Source organism: Nymphaea colorata, chromosome 2 (assembly GCF_008831285.2).
Source record: "Nymphaea colorata isolate Beijing-Zhang1983 chromosome 2, ASM883128v2, whole genome shotgun sequence".
Classification (NCBI taxonomy): Eukaryota; Viridiplantae; Streptophyta; class Magnoliopsida; order Nymphaeales; family Nymphaeaceae; genus Nymphaea; species Nymphaea colorata.
Window position 1 is genome coordinate 34,125,895 of NC_045139.1, and position 17,321 is coordinate 34,143,215.

Here is a 17,321-nt window from a genome sequence, read left to right on the forward strand (position 1 = left end):
ATCTTTATACGAGCGAAAAGCGTGGATCTAAAATTCATGTTTGATCCCTACTGATTTGGGGACAACCGGGGAAGGTTTGATCTCAAATCCATTGATTTAAGATCCTTGAGAATCTTAGATTGCCCGGAATATGAGATCCATTTTCCTTTTCAATTTATGGTTTAAATTGATGTTTGACCGTAACAAAAGCAATGGTGGAGAATTCTCTCTGACTTTTTTGAACCTTTTTTTTTTGTTTTAATGCTGAAAAAAAAAATTTCCTTTTCAATTCAGCAATTTTTCATGATATTACTTCAAAAGTGCATTTATTTCCACTTCCTCTATAAGAGAAAGTGCCACAAGACAAGTGTAATTCAACTGACATTTTTTTTTAAAAAAAAAAGACAAATTGCTCACACTGGAAAATGTGGTTTGTGTGATTTTAGAAAATCACTGTTAGTTGCTGGAATAACTGATTTTGCTAGGGGTGCACAGCACAATGTCATTTGGACAAAAGAAAAACAATGATACAAAGGTTCAGAGGAAGCGGGAGAAGTTTCTGGAAGGACTTGCTTTTTTTGACCCGTCGTCCTTCCTGCTTCGAAGCGGTTCCCCCGCGTCCCGCCCATCGCTTTCGCTTCTCCAGAAACTACACCAGAGAAACAATCTCTCTCGCTCGCCTGCTCTCGATTCATCCATCCGTTCATCCGTTCGTGATTTTTCTCTCCAGAATCTCGATTTAGAAGCAGCGAAGTTAAAAAATCTCGGGTTTTTGAGGTATCAATCTTTATCGATTCGTTTATTCGTTTGACATTGTTCTGCTGATCGTAAGAACGGGGGAAAATTTGTGTTATTGGTGTGATTTACGCGATCCTGTTGTGAGTTTGTGATTTTTTATCTGGTCGATATGGTTATTAGCTTGGAGATATGGAAAATGGAGTTGCAGAGGGGTGCAAGCAGTCCTCTTCCTATAGATATTGGGTTCGCGAATCCACCGACTCGGCGGCACCGCTACCTGTTCCTCGCAAGCTCTCTGCCGAGGACCTGTCGAAGCAGGAGCCGCGGGCGAAGCTCGGTTCCGCCTGGAATCATGTACGTCTTATTCTGTTCGATGAATCTCTTCCTTTACGTTCTTTCCATTCCGTGCTTCCATTTACTTTTTCTTTCCGAGTCATTCAGCGGATCAAAAATATTGGAATAACGATTTTATATAAGAGTGTAGGTTGTTTCCGGTCTAATTGGATAAAAGATAACGGTAGCTAAGGATATATTCACCATCTTGTGTTGAACCATTTTTGGTGCAGCTCAAATGATGTGCTTAATTTTAGCATTATGAAACGGATTTTTCCTACAAATTTTCCTTGGAAACAAATAGAGTGATATTTTCGTGATTTTGCTCGCAGATCTTGCTATTGCGACGCTCGCTAGCGTGGCCAAACCGGATTATAGAGTGCAATGCGAGTACTTGTACTCTAATTAGTTCAAACATGGTGTTGGTGCCTTAATATTGTGTGTTAGCACCTCTAAAATTGCTTAGAGAAAATGACTGTATTAAATTATTTAATAATAATCTGTTTCTTGTACATTTCCATAGGCATGTTAGCATCTATATGATTAGAATCGGTGGTTAAGTCGGCCATATGGTTGTGGTTATCGTCACTATCATAAATCTGCAAAATGCGCTATAAAATTTTGAAACATGAGTTCGCATTACATATATGGCTGCAAGCTGCTAATGAGAACATTTAGAAGTGTTGAGACAGGTGAGAGCAACAGCAGCCATGCCTTCTATTGCTTTGCAGTGGTTAATTTATGCAATGATTAATTCTACAAATCTACAGTGTGTGTAATGCATATGACTGAGAATCAATGAATATTAAATGTGTCACATGAAGTAAAACAAAAAACGCAATGCAACATATAAAAGTAAATATGAACAAAAGAAGCAATGCAGCATATAAAAGTACATATAAATGAGTGACAGATTCCATTTACGTGCCTTTTCAGCATGAATATGAGAAGATAATGACATACTCTGCATGCATATCAAATATTGGAAAAAAAAAACAATTTTATTGTTGGAAGCTGACATCCTTAGCTGCAGACATAATGCAATGATAAGCCAAATTGCTGTCATCTTACCAAACCAATCACAAGAGGAGGATCTACTAATCCCCTGCACTGGACTATGTTGTCCTTATCAAGGGTGTTTATTTTCTCTATATTTCATATTTAACTGTAATGTCAAATGTTTAAGGCCATCATTTCTAATCTTGACTTGTGCCGTAAATGTGTAACAAATTTTTTGCATGAAGCAAGTCAAGCTCTTTAATAAGGACATGAATTGCCTACTTAAATGACTAGACTCCTAACTACTTTTTTCCCAGCTTACATTTTTCTTGTGCTGTTAATTTTTTTTTTGTGCATATCACGAATGGTGTCTCCCCTTCTTTATGAAGTACTTAATGTAGCATTCGCTAAATTTGTGTTGCTTGAATGCTCTTGGTGCATTGGTATATGCTCTGGGCGGTCATTATGCAATCTGAGTGCTGTGAAAACAATTATTGTTGGACTGATTCACTAGCATTATCCTAACAAATTTACAAGTTATTCTGCTTGGCAAGGAACCTTTAGTTTTTCTTTTTCTTTTTTTTGTTTTATTACATGGAAAAGCGTACCTAAATTGAGAAACTTAGTCACTTGCCTAGGGTTTTAAAATGTGTGGTCATTACCCCTGCCGCGAGGCCCAGGGCCTATACATGGTTTGGCTTGTGCAGAGAGCTGACACTGATAGAGCTTAATACTGCAACTGTCCACTGTCCATCTAACAGCTGAGGCCCAATTTCTTTGCACCAAACCCGTTTGGCCTTGGGGCTGTAGGCAACATTCAGTTTCTATTTGATAACCTGATTTGACTTCCTGATGCTATAGTTTGCATCTGGATGAGGGAATTTCTTTGCGTGCACTCAATCACTCATTCTTCTATTACTTGTCTTTACTGATGTCTTTGCTTGTATTGGCGCTTCAAATAACTGCTGATATTTTGTGCAGGCAGGAACTTGGGAAGAGAAAAATCTCAACACATGGGCAACTGGCAGGATAAAGGTTCGTGTGCAATGAGATGGCATAAGGAGATGCTAGGCTAAGAAGTCGTTGCAATTAAATCTTACTGATTCAGCTTCCCTTTCTTGTCCCTGGTATAGGAATTGCTTAATTCGTTGGACTCTTTAGAGTTTTCAGGAGGCAAAGCAAGCATTTCAGAAGTGTCAAAATGCACTGGAGATGTGAGTGTTGCTTTTTGAAGTTGCTCCTGTTCTACAGTAGTTGCTGCTTGATTTCATTATTGCATGTCTCCACATGGAAATAGCAAATTTTCTGTATTTATTTGTTTCCATGCTTATTGTATCCATAGGTTTGCTCTGTTATTTGGAATTCAATCATGCATTTCTTGGTTGTAAGTTGTAACCCTTAATGTGGGATGTACCAATGTTCATGTGTCTGTCCATTTCCATCACATACATCATTGATACTGTCTGTCGCTGCTGTTATTCTTTACCCTTCACTTTCTCTACCTCTGTTCAGTGTTTGGGTTGTTTGGATGTCTGGAGACTTGAGTCATGGAAATGAATGGTTGAGCAACTTGGCCTCCTAGGCTTTTGAGTACATATATAACAGCTTGAGGTGCAGGCATGCTATGTCATCTATTTTTTGTTGGTGGCTGGGCAATCACAATTATTCATTCTGTTTTATATCATGATAAAAAAGCTTATCCAGGTTTTGTCCACTTTCTGTTAGCAACTGCTAGTTTGGTCTTTGCCTGATAGTTTTTCTCAAATTTCTTCAAGCTAAAGGTTGCACCTTGATATTTTTCAGGCTTTTTTGGTGACTGTTAGAAATAAAAAGCGTGTTGGATATACTTACGAGATTACATTAGATTTTAAAGGTAAGTTGGTTTCCTTGGCAGAAAAAACATGCTGTATTTGTAATTTTGTTTCTCTACGTTATTCCTGATTATATTTAATATGCCAGGGGAATGGTTGATTAAAGAAGGAAAGAAAACTATCAAGGGCTCCATAGATATCCACGAGTTCTCCTTTGGTGAACTTGATGACTTACAGGTGTGCATTCTAAGGCTTTTAACTTTTGAATAATGCTCTGAGTATTTATTTCGTTAATCGAAGGAAGGAAAAAGGAGTTACTAAAAACTGTCATACTTTTGTTCTAAACCAAAGCTGATCCATGTTGCACTGTTAGTTGCTAAACAGAATATATATTTTCCTGTCTGCTGCAGGTGATTCATTTAGCATCTTCCGTAATAATCTTCATTCTAAGTAGTTCTAACAATAACTATTTTGCTTGCCATTCTTGAGAAAGTAGATGGGGCAGAAACATCATTAATGCATTCGTCTTTGCTGTGAGATAATCCCATTCTGGGCCACTGATATTTTTTAACTCAATCCTTCCGTTTGATTGTCAACTTTTAGTTTGAAATGCGCATCATTTTCTGCTGCACTCAAGATTTAGATAATTGTCAGCTAAGTTTCTGATCTTTTGACAGATGGAAGTTACGCTAAAGGAGGATAAGGGTCTTAGTGAAGAAGGAAGACAGAAAATTGTCAAGGATGTCAGGTTGTTCTTGCCGCTTATCCGCAATAATCTATCAAAATTTGAGGAGGAGCTGAAGGACAGATGAGAAGGCATGATTTGGTCTCTCTCGAGGCAAGGTTGTCATTCTCTCCTGCAGCATTTGTATTGTTGTCTGTCATCCCACTGATTTAGATGATTACTTATACGCCAGTGCCATTGAAAAGCCAAAGGCATTGGGCAAATCTTGTGTTCTCTGCTACAATAGTGAATCCACCCAAATTAATTGACTTCCGGATCATATGCTGCAATATGTGTTCAAAGCAACACATTGTATGTGAACCTGGTAGTAAATTATGCTGTAATCTAGTTAGTGAACAAGTGTTTACTTTCAAGTTATTTGTTTCTATGTTTGCTTTAACTTAATGTGCTTGGGTGAAGTCTACAGTCCACACCTTGATGCTTTAAGTCGCAGACAACTCATGCTGCAGAACTGAGACTTGATCCAAGTCAATTAACTGGCTCTTTGTACACCATTTTGCCACCAGCATGTTTGGAAATCAGAATTTTGTTTAGGATTGAAAGTGAGGTAGTTGACATTAGAAGATAAACTGGGGGGTTTGACATCCTTATCTGTGTTAATTCCTCATACATTTCTTTCTGTAGAGATCAAAGCTTTGACTCAGTTTCGTGATGTGGCTTTGTTCGTTGGTTGCTCTTAAACGCTACGATTCAGTTTTCTTGTGGGGCGAAGGGCATTCTTTCGTGAAGCTTTCCTGTGTCCTAACGTCACGAAAACCACCTTTAGAAGGAGTCGTCGGAAAATTTATTGGAGCCTAGATAGGGTTTGTAGGGAACTGGTCCATTTTTTCGATTTATTGCATAGTCACTCCTAGTACGCGAGTCAGGTGAATGCGGTTGGTCTCTATTATGCTAACCTTCTTTGGGCCTTTCGTGGCATTTTAAATCCAAATCTGTGCAGTAGTCATCTCCGACTTTATTTCAGATCCGACCAGTAAGGTGCTCCTAGAGAGAGAAGATTGGGTATCGGATATTGATCTGAGCGCTAAAATTTAAGATCTGAGCCTGAGTTGGATTGGGTATCGGATATTGATCAAATCAAAATACCTTGCTACGTGCCCACGCCTGGGGATATATCATATAAGGTTGAAGCTTGAACGAGAAAAAAGCCGACGCGTTATTAAGTTATTACGTAAACGGTTTCGATCCATTACAGCTAATGCATTTATGATGCAAAAGAAATCGCGTGGCAAATCAAATTTGATACAACAAGAAATGAGTGAAACGTGTACCACATCCGACCCATTTGCATTCCAACTCAAATACGTAACGAAGTTTGAATTCAACTGATTTGATTAGGCAAACCAATAGACTAGGTCAACCATTTGAATAAAAAATTGGATTCAGATCCACCACGCTTCCTATCTAAATTAGAATCCGGACCAAATCCGAGTCCATGTAAGCCTCAATAGTTGGGCATAGCGAACGCAGAAGGGGAGCACTCGTAAATTGAGCATAAGATTTCTCTCATGATAGTGCAAATCAAAGGTGTGGTACTCGTTACGTCTACCCATTCTTTTGGCTCATAAAATTTTATCTACCCCATCTAAAAAATGTGGTTTATCAGTTGATTCTACATGGAAATCATATCTAAATAGATAAATTTGTAAAGAATACAACTGAAAGGAGGAAGGTTGGATCAGCCGAAATGAAAGGTCTCTGAACTATTACGCACTCTTTCAAGGGTGGCTGTTTCTAGGCAAACCTCATGGTTGTCTCTGCACCCATACCTCCTTTATCACTGAGCAGTCATTTAAAGGCCTTAGCTGGTGATTCGGGCTGTTTCCCTCTCGATGATGAAGCTTATCCCTCATCGTCTCACTGGCCGACCTTGACCCCTGTTATTTTGTTTTGGGGTCATATCTAGTATCCCTCTCTCTCTCTTTCTCTCTCTTTGTGCTTCCCAAGTTTTGTGGCAAAGCAAATGGTAACTTGTTTGATCTTCAATGGAGGAACACTTTTCAATATAATGGCGATGCCGACAGTAAGGAATCATCAGAAGAAGCAAAACGTTAGTTATGTAGTGCCATAATTTCATAAGTTTATTTATATATAGAATAGGGGTTGGTAAGTGGATGGTTGTCTTAGTTTATAACTTTTCGAAGGTTGAAACAAAAACTGTTAGAAGACATGTTAGAATCCATCAGACCAGGGCCCGAGTCCCCGAGTCCGGTGTATGAGTGGGCTGTGACTTTAAAAGTTCTATCTCTCTTTGTAATCAACATTCAACTAAAAAAGAAGAAGCCAAACTTTTGGGAGAAAGTGGGGGAAGGTGATTTTATGAACAGGACCAGAAATTACAAGAAGGGGAACCTTCTTGTCTTCTCTAATCATGTGACATTAGGTTTTAAAAATATAAGCATGGGGCCCTTACCAATAAGGTATGGAGCTAATAATACACCTCAGCTACATGTCGCTGTCTTTCCTTTTTGTTCAATTTGGCTGCTTTCTGCTCATCAAAGGAATTTGAATGGGTGGCCAAGATTCCTTATCACTAAGGACAGTCCACCATTCTTGGCTGCTACTTGATGCAAGCATTCTTGGCGACAGGCAGTTCAAATGGCAAATTCTTCTGCTTTTGATTTCTTCTTGAGATTTTTCTTTTCTAGTTTTTATTTTTTTTTCTCATATTTTTACCAGTGGCGTCTTGATGGCATTGAACTTTTTTTTATATATAAAAATAAAAAATGAATCTCAAAAATACTGGAAAATGAAAAAAAAAACAGTCTCACAATAAATGAGAAGAGCAGAAATGAAAAGAAAGAAGTAAAAGCCTAATTGTTTTTGTTGGCACTCTAAATTTATGTAAGTTAAGGTCCTTTTTCAAATTTTGATTGTACAGAAGAAAAGGTTACTTTATTTCCATAGCAAGATAAATTTTAAAATATTTTTCAAATGTCTGCCTAAGATTCGACGAAACGAATTTAAGATGTTCACCAGATTGTTGGATGGCTACCCAATAAAGGAAAAATAATCTCCAGATGAGCAAGTACCTCGTTGGGAAATGTCACTATTTTTTAAAATATGTAACCTATATCTAATTAGTATAAAAAATTACTCTTATCGCCAAAACCCTCTCTCTCTCTCTCTCTCTCTCTCTCTCTAATTTTGCTATAAGCATTAAGACTCTCACAGTTCTTGTTTCTTGTGATAGTATCTTTCTTTAAATTAACTTTTTAGCCTGTGTAGCTTTTGAGCAAAGTCGAGCACCATCCATATATAGTTTAATGTAACATTTTCTTACTCATATTGAAGCTAAAATTTAACTGATAAATGTAAATTATTATTATATTTCAAGTGAGCGAGAGGATTATTTACCACCCGAAAAAAAATGCTTAAAGGTCCATTCATTCTCCTTGCCTATAAAGTTGTAGCAACATTGACAATAACAATAACAACGGTACACCTTTCAACTTAGTTGTCGGATTCATCACTTAAGAAACAGTCCACGTCTATTTGGTTGGTGAGCCACTGAGAGTTTAAAGCATGAACAAAAGATGCCCAAGGAGGGTCCGGTAATACGTGGCCTTTCGGGTGCATTGGTTTGCCCCTGTGCAACACTGATCGTCCACTTTTCTGACATCAATATTTCGAATTTTTTCCAGTTCAAATTCCTTTCTTTTCTTACGTTGCATACTATGAAAACTAAGTTGATCGTGACATAAAGTGTGCCCTCCTTTTGAGATCCCCGGTGAAATGAAACCATTAAGGGTGTGTTTGATAGCCGCGGATCTCACATATGAAGCTGATCTAAGGCTCTTTTTGTATGAGATTTACAATATAAACAAGCACCAGAAGATTTTGCTGCTAAGTGAAAAGAAGATTTGAGATCCTCAATTTATAGCTAAAACCTCATTTCTGAGTAGGGGTGAACACCAGCCGAGTCGAGCCCGAGTTCAGTCATCTCGAACTCGGCTCGACTAATGAAACCTCGGGCTTGACAATAGCTCAACGGAAGCAGCTTTAACCAACCCCTTATTTGCATAAAGTACAGAGTTTTCTTTTGGAACCTTGAGATGCCACTCTCATCATGGTTCAACTTGCATGTCAATTATTTCCCATATTGCAGCACAAAGAGTGGACTCGAGCTCGAGCCAACTTTGAGCTAAAACAAGAGTCAACCGAGCTCGAACTCTAGCGAGCATTGCAACCCTACCAAAAGTGTCCCAAACAGAATATCTATTTCTTGAAGAAATTAGAAGAACATACGAAGTCTTGAAATTATTTCAAAATTCGGCATAAAGTTTCAGCAAATAATAAGATTAGTCACAATCTTTTAAGATTGTAATAGCAACTTTAACTATTTTATATATGGTTGATCGAAATGCTTAAACAAACACAAAAATACAAATTAACTTGAGGGTGTTTGCATACTTTAACCAATTAACTCAACCTGCTAAGCAATACCCATGATAAATTAACATAAAGGTCACCTTTCAGTATCAGTGGAAAAGATTCTATACTTTTTAACAATATGAAAAAAACTTAGGTGCGTCCTTCATTATTGGTAAATCCTAAGTCTGCTTCCTAAAATCTCTTAATAAAAACAAGAGATAGCTACGTCTTCATTATGCATCAGCTGCAATCATAGTGCTCATACTGGACTCTCTTATTGGTGCAACGATGTTGATTTGTTATGACATCATATTTTGTATACTTTACAATTTTTTTTCCTTTTGCACATAATTCATGGTCCAAGTACTTCTTGGCCAGAATATAAATAAAGGGACCCATGCATATTATATATGCATCCAAGCAGTCACATCGTAGGTGCTCCTAGAGAGAGAAGATACCCGAATAGGTTGAAGCCTCTTCTTTATTCTCCTTTTTTTTTCTCAAGGGTTAAGACTGATTTGTTTATCAACTCAAACTCAAAATAGCGTCTTCGGTTCAAGACTGATTTGTTTATCAACTCAAACTCAAAATAGCGTCTGCCGTGTTTTGTAGCTTATAGGAGTAACGCTAACCAGAATCAAACTAATGACCGAACTTTCATCAGCCCATCAACCCAACCAACCGTGTTATGCCCCTTAAAACATACGCTCTTAGAGAGAGAAACAAATGCTTTTGTGAACACCAATCAAGAGAGAGAAAAGAAATGAGAATTCATTTCTTCTTTTCTTTTTTTGTCTTGTATTGACCCACTGCAGTTCAAAAGGCCAGAAAAGCCTTTAAAATAAATAAGATCATCTTCTCATGCTGCCAGAAAAGCCCTGGGCCATACAGCTGATGAAACAAAGATGAGCAGCCAAAGTTGGAAAAGAGTTTGGACTTGACATGGATCTCAGCAACAGCATCTCCTTGATGACAACTTTCTGCAGAAAATCCTGTATTAATGTTGTAAATATCGGTATCTATATCGTATCACTTTTATAAACCGGTATAGCGTTTCGGCCGATACGGGTATCGGCTCATGTTTATTATTATTATTATTAAAAATGATGAACCTTGGTCATCAATATTTTGCCCCAAGTCTTATATGTGTATTAACTTTCAAAGGAGTTTGATGCTCGTTTAGGTAGAATTAACAAGTAGCATCATATTATCTGCTGGTCCATAGAATACTTTGTTTTAAAGCCTTCAACTTGACACATTTTATGTTTATGTTAATTTTTTTAGGAAATATTAAAAAACATGTGGTATTTATATCTTAAATGTAATTATTTCATTATTAAAATCGGTTAGGCCAGGCTTAACATTGAAAAAAAAAACATATGGTATTTATATATTAAATGGAAATGGAAAAAAGTTAGATTATGTTTAGAAAGAAAAGCAAAGCCAAGGGCTTTACAAAAAAGTGCAAAGAAAACCTACGAAAGACCTAGAAAATTAGTAACGTGAAAATTTTGCCAGATTAAGAAAATTTCTAGGCCACATTTAAGAAACTTTTTAAATCTAAAACTTAACTATTGTGAGTTAGAGTTGCTTATTGGACTTGAGCTTCGACTGCTTTTATAATATTGTCCTATTATACGGAGCCTGACTCTGATTATATCTTGTCATGTTAGAATTCATGCCACATGTTGTTCATGGGGCCCGAACTTACTGGACCCTTCTCTCTCTGGTTTTTTCTAAATAATAAAAATATTAAAAATTTTATAAATGAACTTAAGCCTCATGTATGTTTTTTTTTTTCTAATTTCTCTTTTGTTATCAAATTATAAATCTCTTAGCCTCGGCTGGTTTTCTCCATTTTTTTTATTTTAAACAATAGTTGGGAAAATTAGTTTATATGTTCGGTTGGAATTTAGCCGACTTAGTTTATTGGTGCTTGCTTGAGTGGATAACTTTTAAATAGTCTGCAGAAAATAGTCTGGAGACGTCACGTCATTTAGCGTAGCAAGGAAAAAAAACTCATATCCTGCTCTCTCTCTCTCTCTCTCTCTCTCTCTCTCTCTCTCTCTCTATATATATATATATATATATATATATATATATATATATATATATATATATATATATTCCTTCACGTCAAATTTTAGCTAAGTAAAACGCTCGGTTGATTTGGGCCGTCCACGTGAATGGTTTATATATTTTTTATTTAAAAAACTAAAAAATCACATGAACGGCTAGTCGAGCATATATATATATATAATTCTAACGTGTGGCAGCTACCAAATCTCTAGATTAAAAGAGTGTTGCTTTCTTCTACGAAATTCACGGGCTTTCTGAAGATAAGGATGCAAATGGATGCGACTTAGTTCAAAGGATAAGGGGAAGGAGAAGGAAGAAGAGAGGTTACCAACAAATTCAACAATCAATTCATTGTCATAATTAATCCAAAAAACGAGGGACGTTTACGTGATGAGACCATCCATGATCTTAATTTCTCCATCCTTTCTGGCCACATCATTTTTTCTCAATATCCAATTAGAAAGGCTTGGATCCTGGATTTTAGCATCGGATTTTCAGATTTAAGATCGAACCCACCTCAAATTTTGGTTCAGATCTCCTGCACCGTCCGATCCGATGATTTAAAATCCGTCTCTTTGGTGGTGAAATCTTCAACATTCAACCCAGAAAATAATTGGATTTTACCAGTTATGTGGAGCAGGATTTGAGTTGGTGACTGGCGGATCGGACTCATTGACATAATGCAGAGAACAGGACAAAGAGAATCCAGGGCAGTTCTGTAATTTTCGGTACGCTGGACACAAGAGCCACCATTGAATCTCTTGGGAGGAACCCACAGTGGCGTCCATTAAAAGGAAATATTATGAACTGCATTATTTAATAAATCGATGAGCGACCAATGATAGGCCCTCCGGTGCTTCTGCTAATGAGGGTGCGTGCGGTTTTTCGTTTCTCTGTTCAATCATAGAGCGTGGGGGAGGGAGAGAAAGACGTCTCGTATTCCTTCCTCCTTCCCGGTAAGAAAGTTGTTTGGTTATATAAAGAGAGAGATTCCAATTTTGCTTAATCCTACTGTTGGTGAGACTTTGATGCTCGATTTATGTCTGTATTTATCATATGCCTTTTCTGGTATATTGGTTTCTTGGAAATTTAGGCTGCGCCATGAAGTTCTCCTCAGTGCTGGGATTTAATGTCTGGTTTTGATATGATTTCATCAGCTTTTGCTTTTCTTTGCCAGTGGTAAGTTGTTTTGGTTGTTTGTTTGCGATGGGTGGTCGATTTCGGTTGTTGGTTCACTTAATTGGTCTCTCTTTCTCCTTCTCTCTGAGAAGAGCTTTGGTTGGTGCAGTCTTTGATGGGTAGTGGTATTCAAGCATTCTTTTCATGAATTGAGACTGTTCGATGGAACAGAAGTTCTTGATGGTTACCTTCTTTAGTTGGTTCTGAAGAGGATTTACTTTTTCTGCTCTCTTTTTGAACCGTTTGTTTTCCTTTTTCCTTTTCGCAACCTTTCTAGGGAATCACTTTATTCGGGTTTCTGGTCAAATGGAGTCTGTTATTTTGATAATATGAATCAGAATGCATTTCTCCAGCTATTCTTCTTCCCCTTAGTGGTTAGGTATCACTCTTAGCTTTTTGGCTTTAATTGGCGAATCCATCCGTTTACAGCAAGAAAACAGAAGTCTTGATAAGATATGGGATAGTATTGGTCCTTTTCTAGTTATGGTTCCTTCCTATTTGTTATAGTCGTTCCTCTCTTTGTTGATGGGCTAATCCAGCTTTTTCTGTTTCTTGAATTTTCAGGTCACTTACCTCTTCACTGTCGATGTGAGCTGATGTCCGTGGTGTGGGGTTGAATGTAATATCCAGAAATTAGTGTTCAATACTCCGGTTCAGATCTCCATTGCTGCACATGTAGGAGCTCGTTTGCGTGTCGGAGTTGGCCCATACGTGCCCAGATTTATTTGCCTATCACATGGCACAACCTAAAGCGATTACATGCCTCTTCCCTGGGCGAGGTTCTCCATCATCTGGGAAAGAAAGAAGATCAAGAATCTCTGGAACTGTTGCCCATAGGAAGTTGGCAGATTCCTCAAGAATTGAACTCTAGGATGCTCTCACATTAAATTTGTGTGGATACATCTAGTTGCTTGTATCATCTCAAGTCTAGGTTTTGTTTTCTTCAGTAAGCTGATAGCGAGCTTTCTTTAGGTGGGGAGAAGTTAAGGAACTTGGTTCGCTGGTCCTAGTATTTTTAGAGATCATGGAGAGTCACAGTGTTGAAGCTGTAAAACAAAGTGGTTCGCCTAGTGCAGCTACACAACCATTTTATGCTGGTCCAGTGCCATTTCATGATCTACCTGACATTTTATCAGATAGTGAGAATGTTTTCGGGGACAGCTTTACCTCATCTTGGCCTTCAGATGTACAACCAATCCATCCATCTTCAGCCAAAGTTCCTCACAAACTTTTAATCCGTCACAAGACCATGAATGCACACCATGGCTCAGGTAGTGCCATTTCAGATTCTTACTCGCAGAGTTTCAACACATGTTCTGTATCTTCGACGTTCTGTACCAATTTATACTTGTCAACGTCCTCATGTTCTGAGACATACCGGCAGCTTGGAAACCTGCCTTTCCTTCCGAATCCTACATCCCCTTCAGCAGCCTCTGTTTGCCGTTCCTCAAATTCTTTAGTAGCTGATGTCAAAGAAGATCATTGCAAGAGTGACAGCCTTGAGGACACAAGCAAGTATCTGAATTTGCCAGGAGATTGTTTAGATGGCTCGGAGAATTTCATGAACAACGGTGTCACATTTACGGAACAGATGGAATGGGATTTTATCTCAGATCAGCTTGACCTAGCAATCACAGACAACGGGAAAAATCCCGGCCTGGATGTACGTGTGTTCACATTCACACTTTTTTTGTATTAATATGAATATGACTAACTTTGGTGGACATGCCTTACTATCAAAGAAGTTTCCCAATTAGCCTATTTTCCTTAGTATTATGTAGCTTTGGTAACAAGCACAGTTTTCCATAACTTTATTTCAGGAGATATATAAAGGGCCTCAAGCATCACTGGACGAAACAGTTGGTCCTGAATCTGGCGAATCTCAGCAGCAGCCTGACTCCATTGTATGCAGCCGAATGCATACCAGCCCCTCCAGCTCTGCAGCTGCAAGTAAGCCAAGATTGAGGTGGACCCCTGAGCTGCATGAGCGTTTCATAGAAGCTGTTAACAAGCTTGAGGGAGCTGATAGTAAGGCTACGTCTAAACAAAAGTGAAGTTGATTTTCTTTTTGGTCAAAAAATAACTTTCTTTACATAATCTGCAGAAGCTACTCCAAAGGGTATATTGAAACTCATGAACGTTGAGGGCTTAACTATCTATCATGTCAAAAGCCACCTGCAGGTGACTATTGAGCGGTTTCATCTACTTGCTTATTTTGTTATTTGAAATGGAGGCAAAATCCTTACATTTAGATATTATATTAAATGTGCAGAAATACCGTCTGGCCAAGTACCTCCCACAGACAAAGGAAGGTAAGATTCTATACGCAGGACATGCACATTGTTTCCAAATGTAAGCTGCTTAATGGTATCTTGACCAATACTTGTGCGAAAATAATGGACATGGTTACATTTATCAGTAGATTAGAAAAAGCTGAAGGTTTTAATGCTTACTATATATATATATATATAGAGAGAGAGAGACAGAGAGATACACCAGCATATTAGCATGTTTCAGTGGGCACAATTGCACAGCCAAAGGTTTTGATGCTTAATATGTAGAGAGATATCTGTATTTGTCCCGTCGTTGTCAATCTAGGTGACTGGACTGCTGACCAGTTGACTGGTTTTTGTAGCCAGCTGACTAGTCCATGGCCATGTCGCAACTAGGGGTTTAGACCATGGTCTAGTCAAGTCACTATGTTGACTAGTCCCTACTGGTCAGGGAGTAGCTAGTAGATTTTGGGTGAGTTTTCTAGGTTGTTGGCAGAGTCCATATACACATTACACATATACATGAATAGAGACCAAAAAGATAGTCTCCATGATTGCACGTGCTTCTTTGTGTGTATGTGTGTGTGTGTGTGTTTTATGTCTTTTATATGTGTATACGTATTTATTTCTTTTAACTTGGATTGACTCTAGCAAATCAGTTCTAACTGGTCTTGTTAGGTCTTGACCGACTTCTATCTGACTGCTGCTTCAACTTAGCTTTGTCCTAGCATCTCACCTTATGTTACATTCTAAAATCTAAAGGCAGCTAGATTAATTCTACATTGGCTTTGTAGCCTACAATAGTTTTATACTTGCTTCTGATATTTCCTAGCGTGTATTATCTAATTTTTGAACTTCAACCTGCTCCTAGCACAACACAATTGTGACTTCTTTTCATAGGTTTGCTTTAGTAAAAAATCTAAGTCACCGAAAATATGAAGTGGGTGTGAAGAAACCACGTGGAAGTATTCAGGTTTAGACAAGGATATATTAATTTTGGGTGCTGCTCTGCAATACATGCTCTGTGAATTGTATCTGAATTTGAAGATAATAACTATTTGTGATGTTTTTGCCCTGGTTTGATCAATTGCTTGGCAAACTGAGGAAACTACTGACTAGGTATTTCTTTTTTCATGTGAAGACAAAAAATCAGCAAACATGGAAGACAAGAAGAAGGCTTCAACTGATACAGAAGGAGAACTGGTCGTTAAACGGTATGCTTTTAACACCCTTCTGCTTTTATGAAAGTTCTTGCCCATGAAAGGGATTCTTTCATGGGAAGTTGTTTCCTGTGTGAGCTGCGATGGGGTCCCGTCACCCACTCCTTGTGGATTGTTAGTATGTTGAGCCCTTCTCCACAAAGAAAGAGCCTTGTTTAATGAAAAGTGCCAAAAAGAACTGCCCTTTGAAGAAGCAGCTAGCTAAGTTGCTACTTTGCCATATCTTGGACTTAACAGAGAAAACTGTATTGGTCCTTGAAAATCCAGCTGCTTGTTGAAGTGCAGGTTTTTTTTTGTCATTGTCTATTGCATTGGCAGCTAGCAAGAACAGTCACTTTTTTTGGTCATTCTTTGAAGTTTGATGGAGACATTGAATCATCCAATTCAAAGTCAACAATGTCTTCTAGTATTGTAAGTGCATAGTACGTGCTCCACTTTCATCCAACAGCTGTTTCAGACATCACATATTTAAAAAATGTACCTTTCTACTTTAGTTCCCATTGCGGGCCACTTTTTTGCCATCAAAATACTGTTATTTGACAACGTAGAAGCAAGAGGCCATATTTACATCCCATAAAAATGGGGGGACCTTATGCACGTGTGCTTTTGCGCAGCCAACCTCAACCAATAGGTATGCACTCGGGTTTGCTGATTGTGGTTTGAGAATCAATATATTGGCCAGCAGGCCGCAACAAAAACAATCTCCACTAGCTATTTCTGATTACTCCTGCTTTGTCTTTACAAATCTGTACTTGGCAACAGGGGAATGCAAGTAACGGAGGCCCTACGGATGCAAATGGAGGTCCAGAAACAGCTTCATGAACAGCTTGAGGTGCATCTTTGTTACTCAATTTCATGTCACCTTTCCATAGTGAAGTTTTGTTGTTTCGAGGTTTCAAAGTTGAATTTCATGTTATTATGTTTACCCTTTTCTCCTATAAAATTTTTATTAGGTCCAAAGGACCCTCCAGTTAAGAATAGAAGAACATGCCCGGTACTTGCAGAAAATATTGGAACAACAGCAAAAAGCAGGCCACACATTTCTATCTTCTTGCAACTTGCAGCATCTGTCCAGTTCATCTGCTGAAGGACTAACCAGTTCAACCCCACATGCTGGTCAGGAAGCTGACTGCACTTTGTCTCCATCAACTGGTAATGCTCTGCCTGATTCCTCTACCTCACCAAAGGGAAAAATTGAAAGGTGTTCAGATGCAAATGAGTCGGAATCAGCAGCTTGCTCTAAACGACTTCGACCGGAGGCCAAGCCTGAAGATAGTTGTGATCATCCAGTTATTGAGAACTGAGGCCCATTTACACTTGAAGTTCTTGTAGATGATCTTAAATTTTGCCCCTTTTAGCATTTTCAGTTGTCTGATTGGTGCAAATATTGTATATATCCCTGACCCTGAGTAGGACGCTATTGGCTTAGCTATGTAACTGGATGTTCAAACAAATTGCTCCATTTAATGGCCATCACACAAATCTTCTGCACTGTTTCCACTCACAGGTTCGGGGTAAAAAAATCAAACAGTAAACTTTTTCATAAGAAATTGCTCATGTGCTAATACATGTTCAAGCTTCTAATTGCAAG

The 17,321-nt window shown here is 38.2% G+C and overlaps 2 protein-coding genes across 3 annotated transcripts; both read left to right on the plus strand.

Moving 5' to 3' along the window:
• The first annotated feature begins 524 nt into the window (after positions 1–524).
• On the plus strand, positions 525–4,962 carry LOC116247142 (uncharacterized). The gene is made up of 7 exons (XM_031619130.2): positions 525–756; positions 898–1,071; positions 3,031–3,084; positions 3,183–3,263; positions 3,853–3,922; positions 4,009–4,097; positions 4,538–4,962. Exons 2-7 carry the CDS (start codon positions 907–909, stop codon positions 4,670–4,672), a joined length of 594 nt encoding a protein of 197 aa, XP_031474990.1. The 5' UTR covers positions 525–756; positions 898–906; the 3' UTR covers positions 4,673–4,962.
• Positions 4,963–11,857: 6,895 nt separating this feature from the next.
• Positions 11,858–17,221, plus strand: LOC116247984 (myb family transcription factor PHL6-like). Of its 2 annotated transcripts, none has more exons than XM_031620495.2 (8): positions 11,858–12,014; positions 12,802–13,900; positions 14,058–14,265; positions 14,342–14,418; positions 14,510–14,549; positions 15,652–15,724; positions 16,493–16,562; positions 16,684–17,221. In XM_031620495.2, the coding sequence occupies exons 2-8, from the start codon at positions 13,262–13,264 to the stop codon at positions 17,032–17,034; spliced, it is 1,458 nt and encodes a 485-aa protein (XP_031476355.1). In that variant the 5' UTR covers positions 11,858–12,014; positions 12,802–13,261; the 3' UTR covers positions 17,035–17,221. The 2 variants fall into 2 exon arrangements, with proteins under 2 accessions (XP_031476355.1, XP_031476354.1); XM_031620494.2 differs by lacking the exon at positions 11,858–12,014 and adding an exon at positions 12,046–12,237.
• The last annotated feature ends 100 nt before the right edge of the window (positions 17,222–17,321 follow it).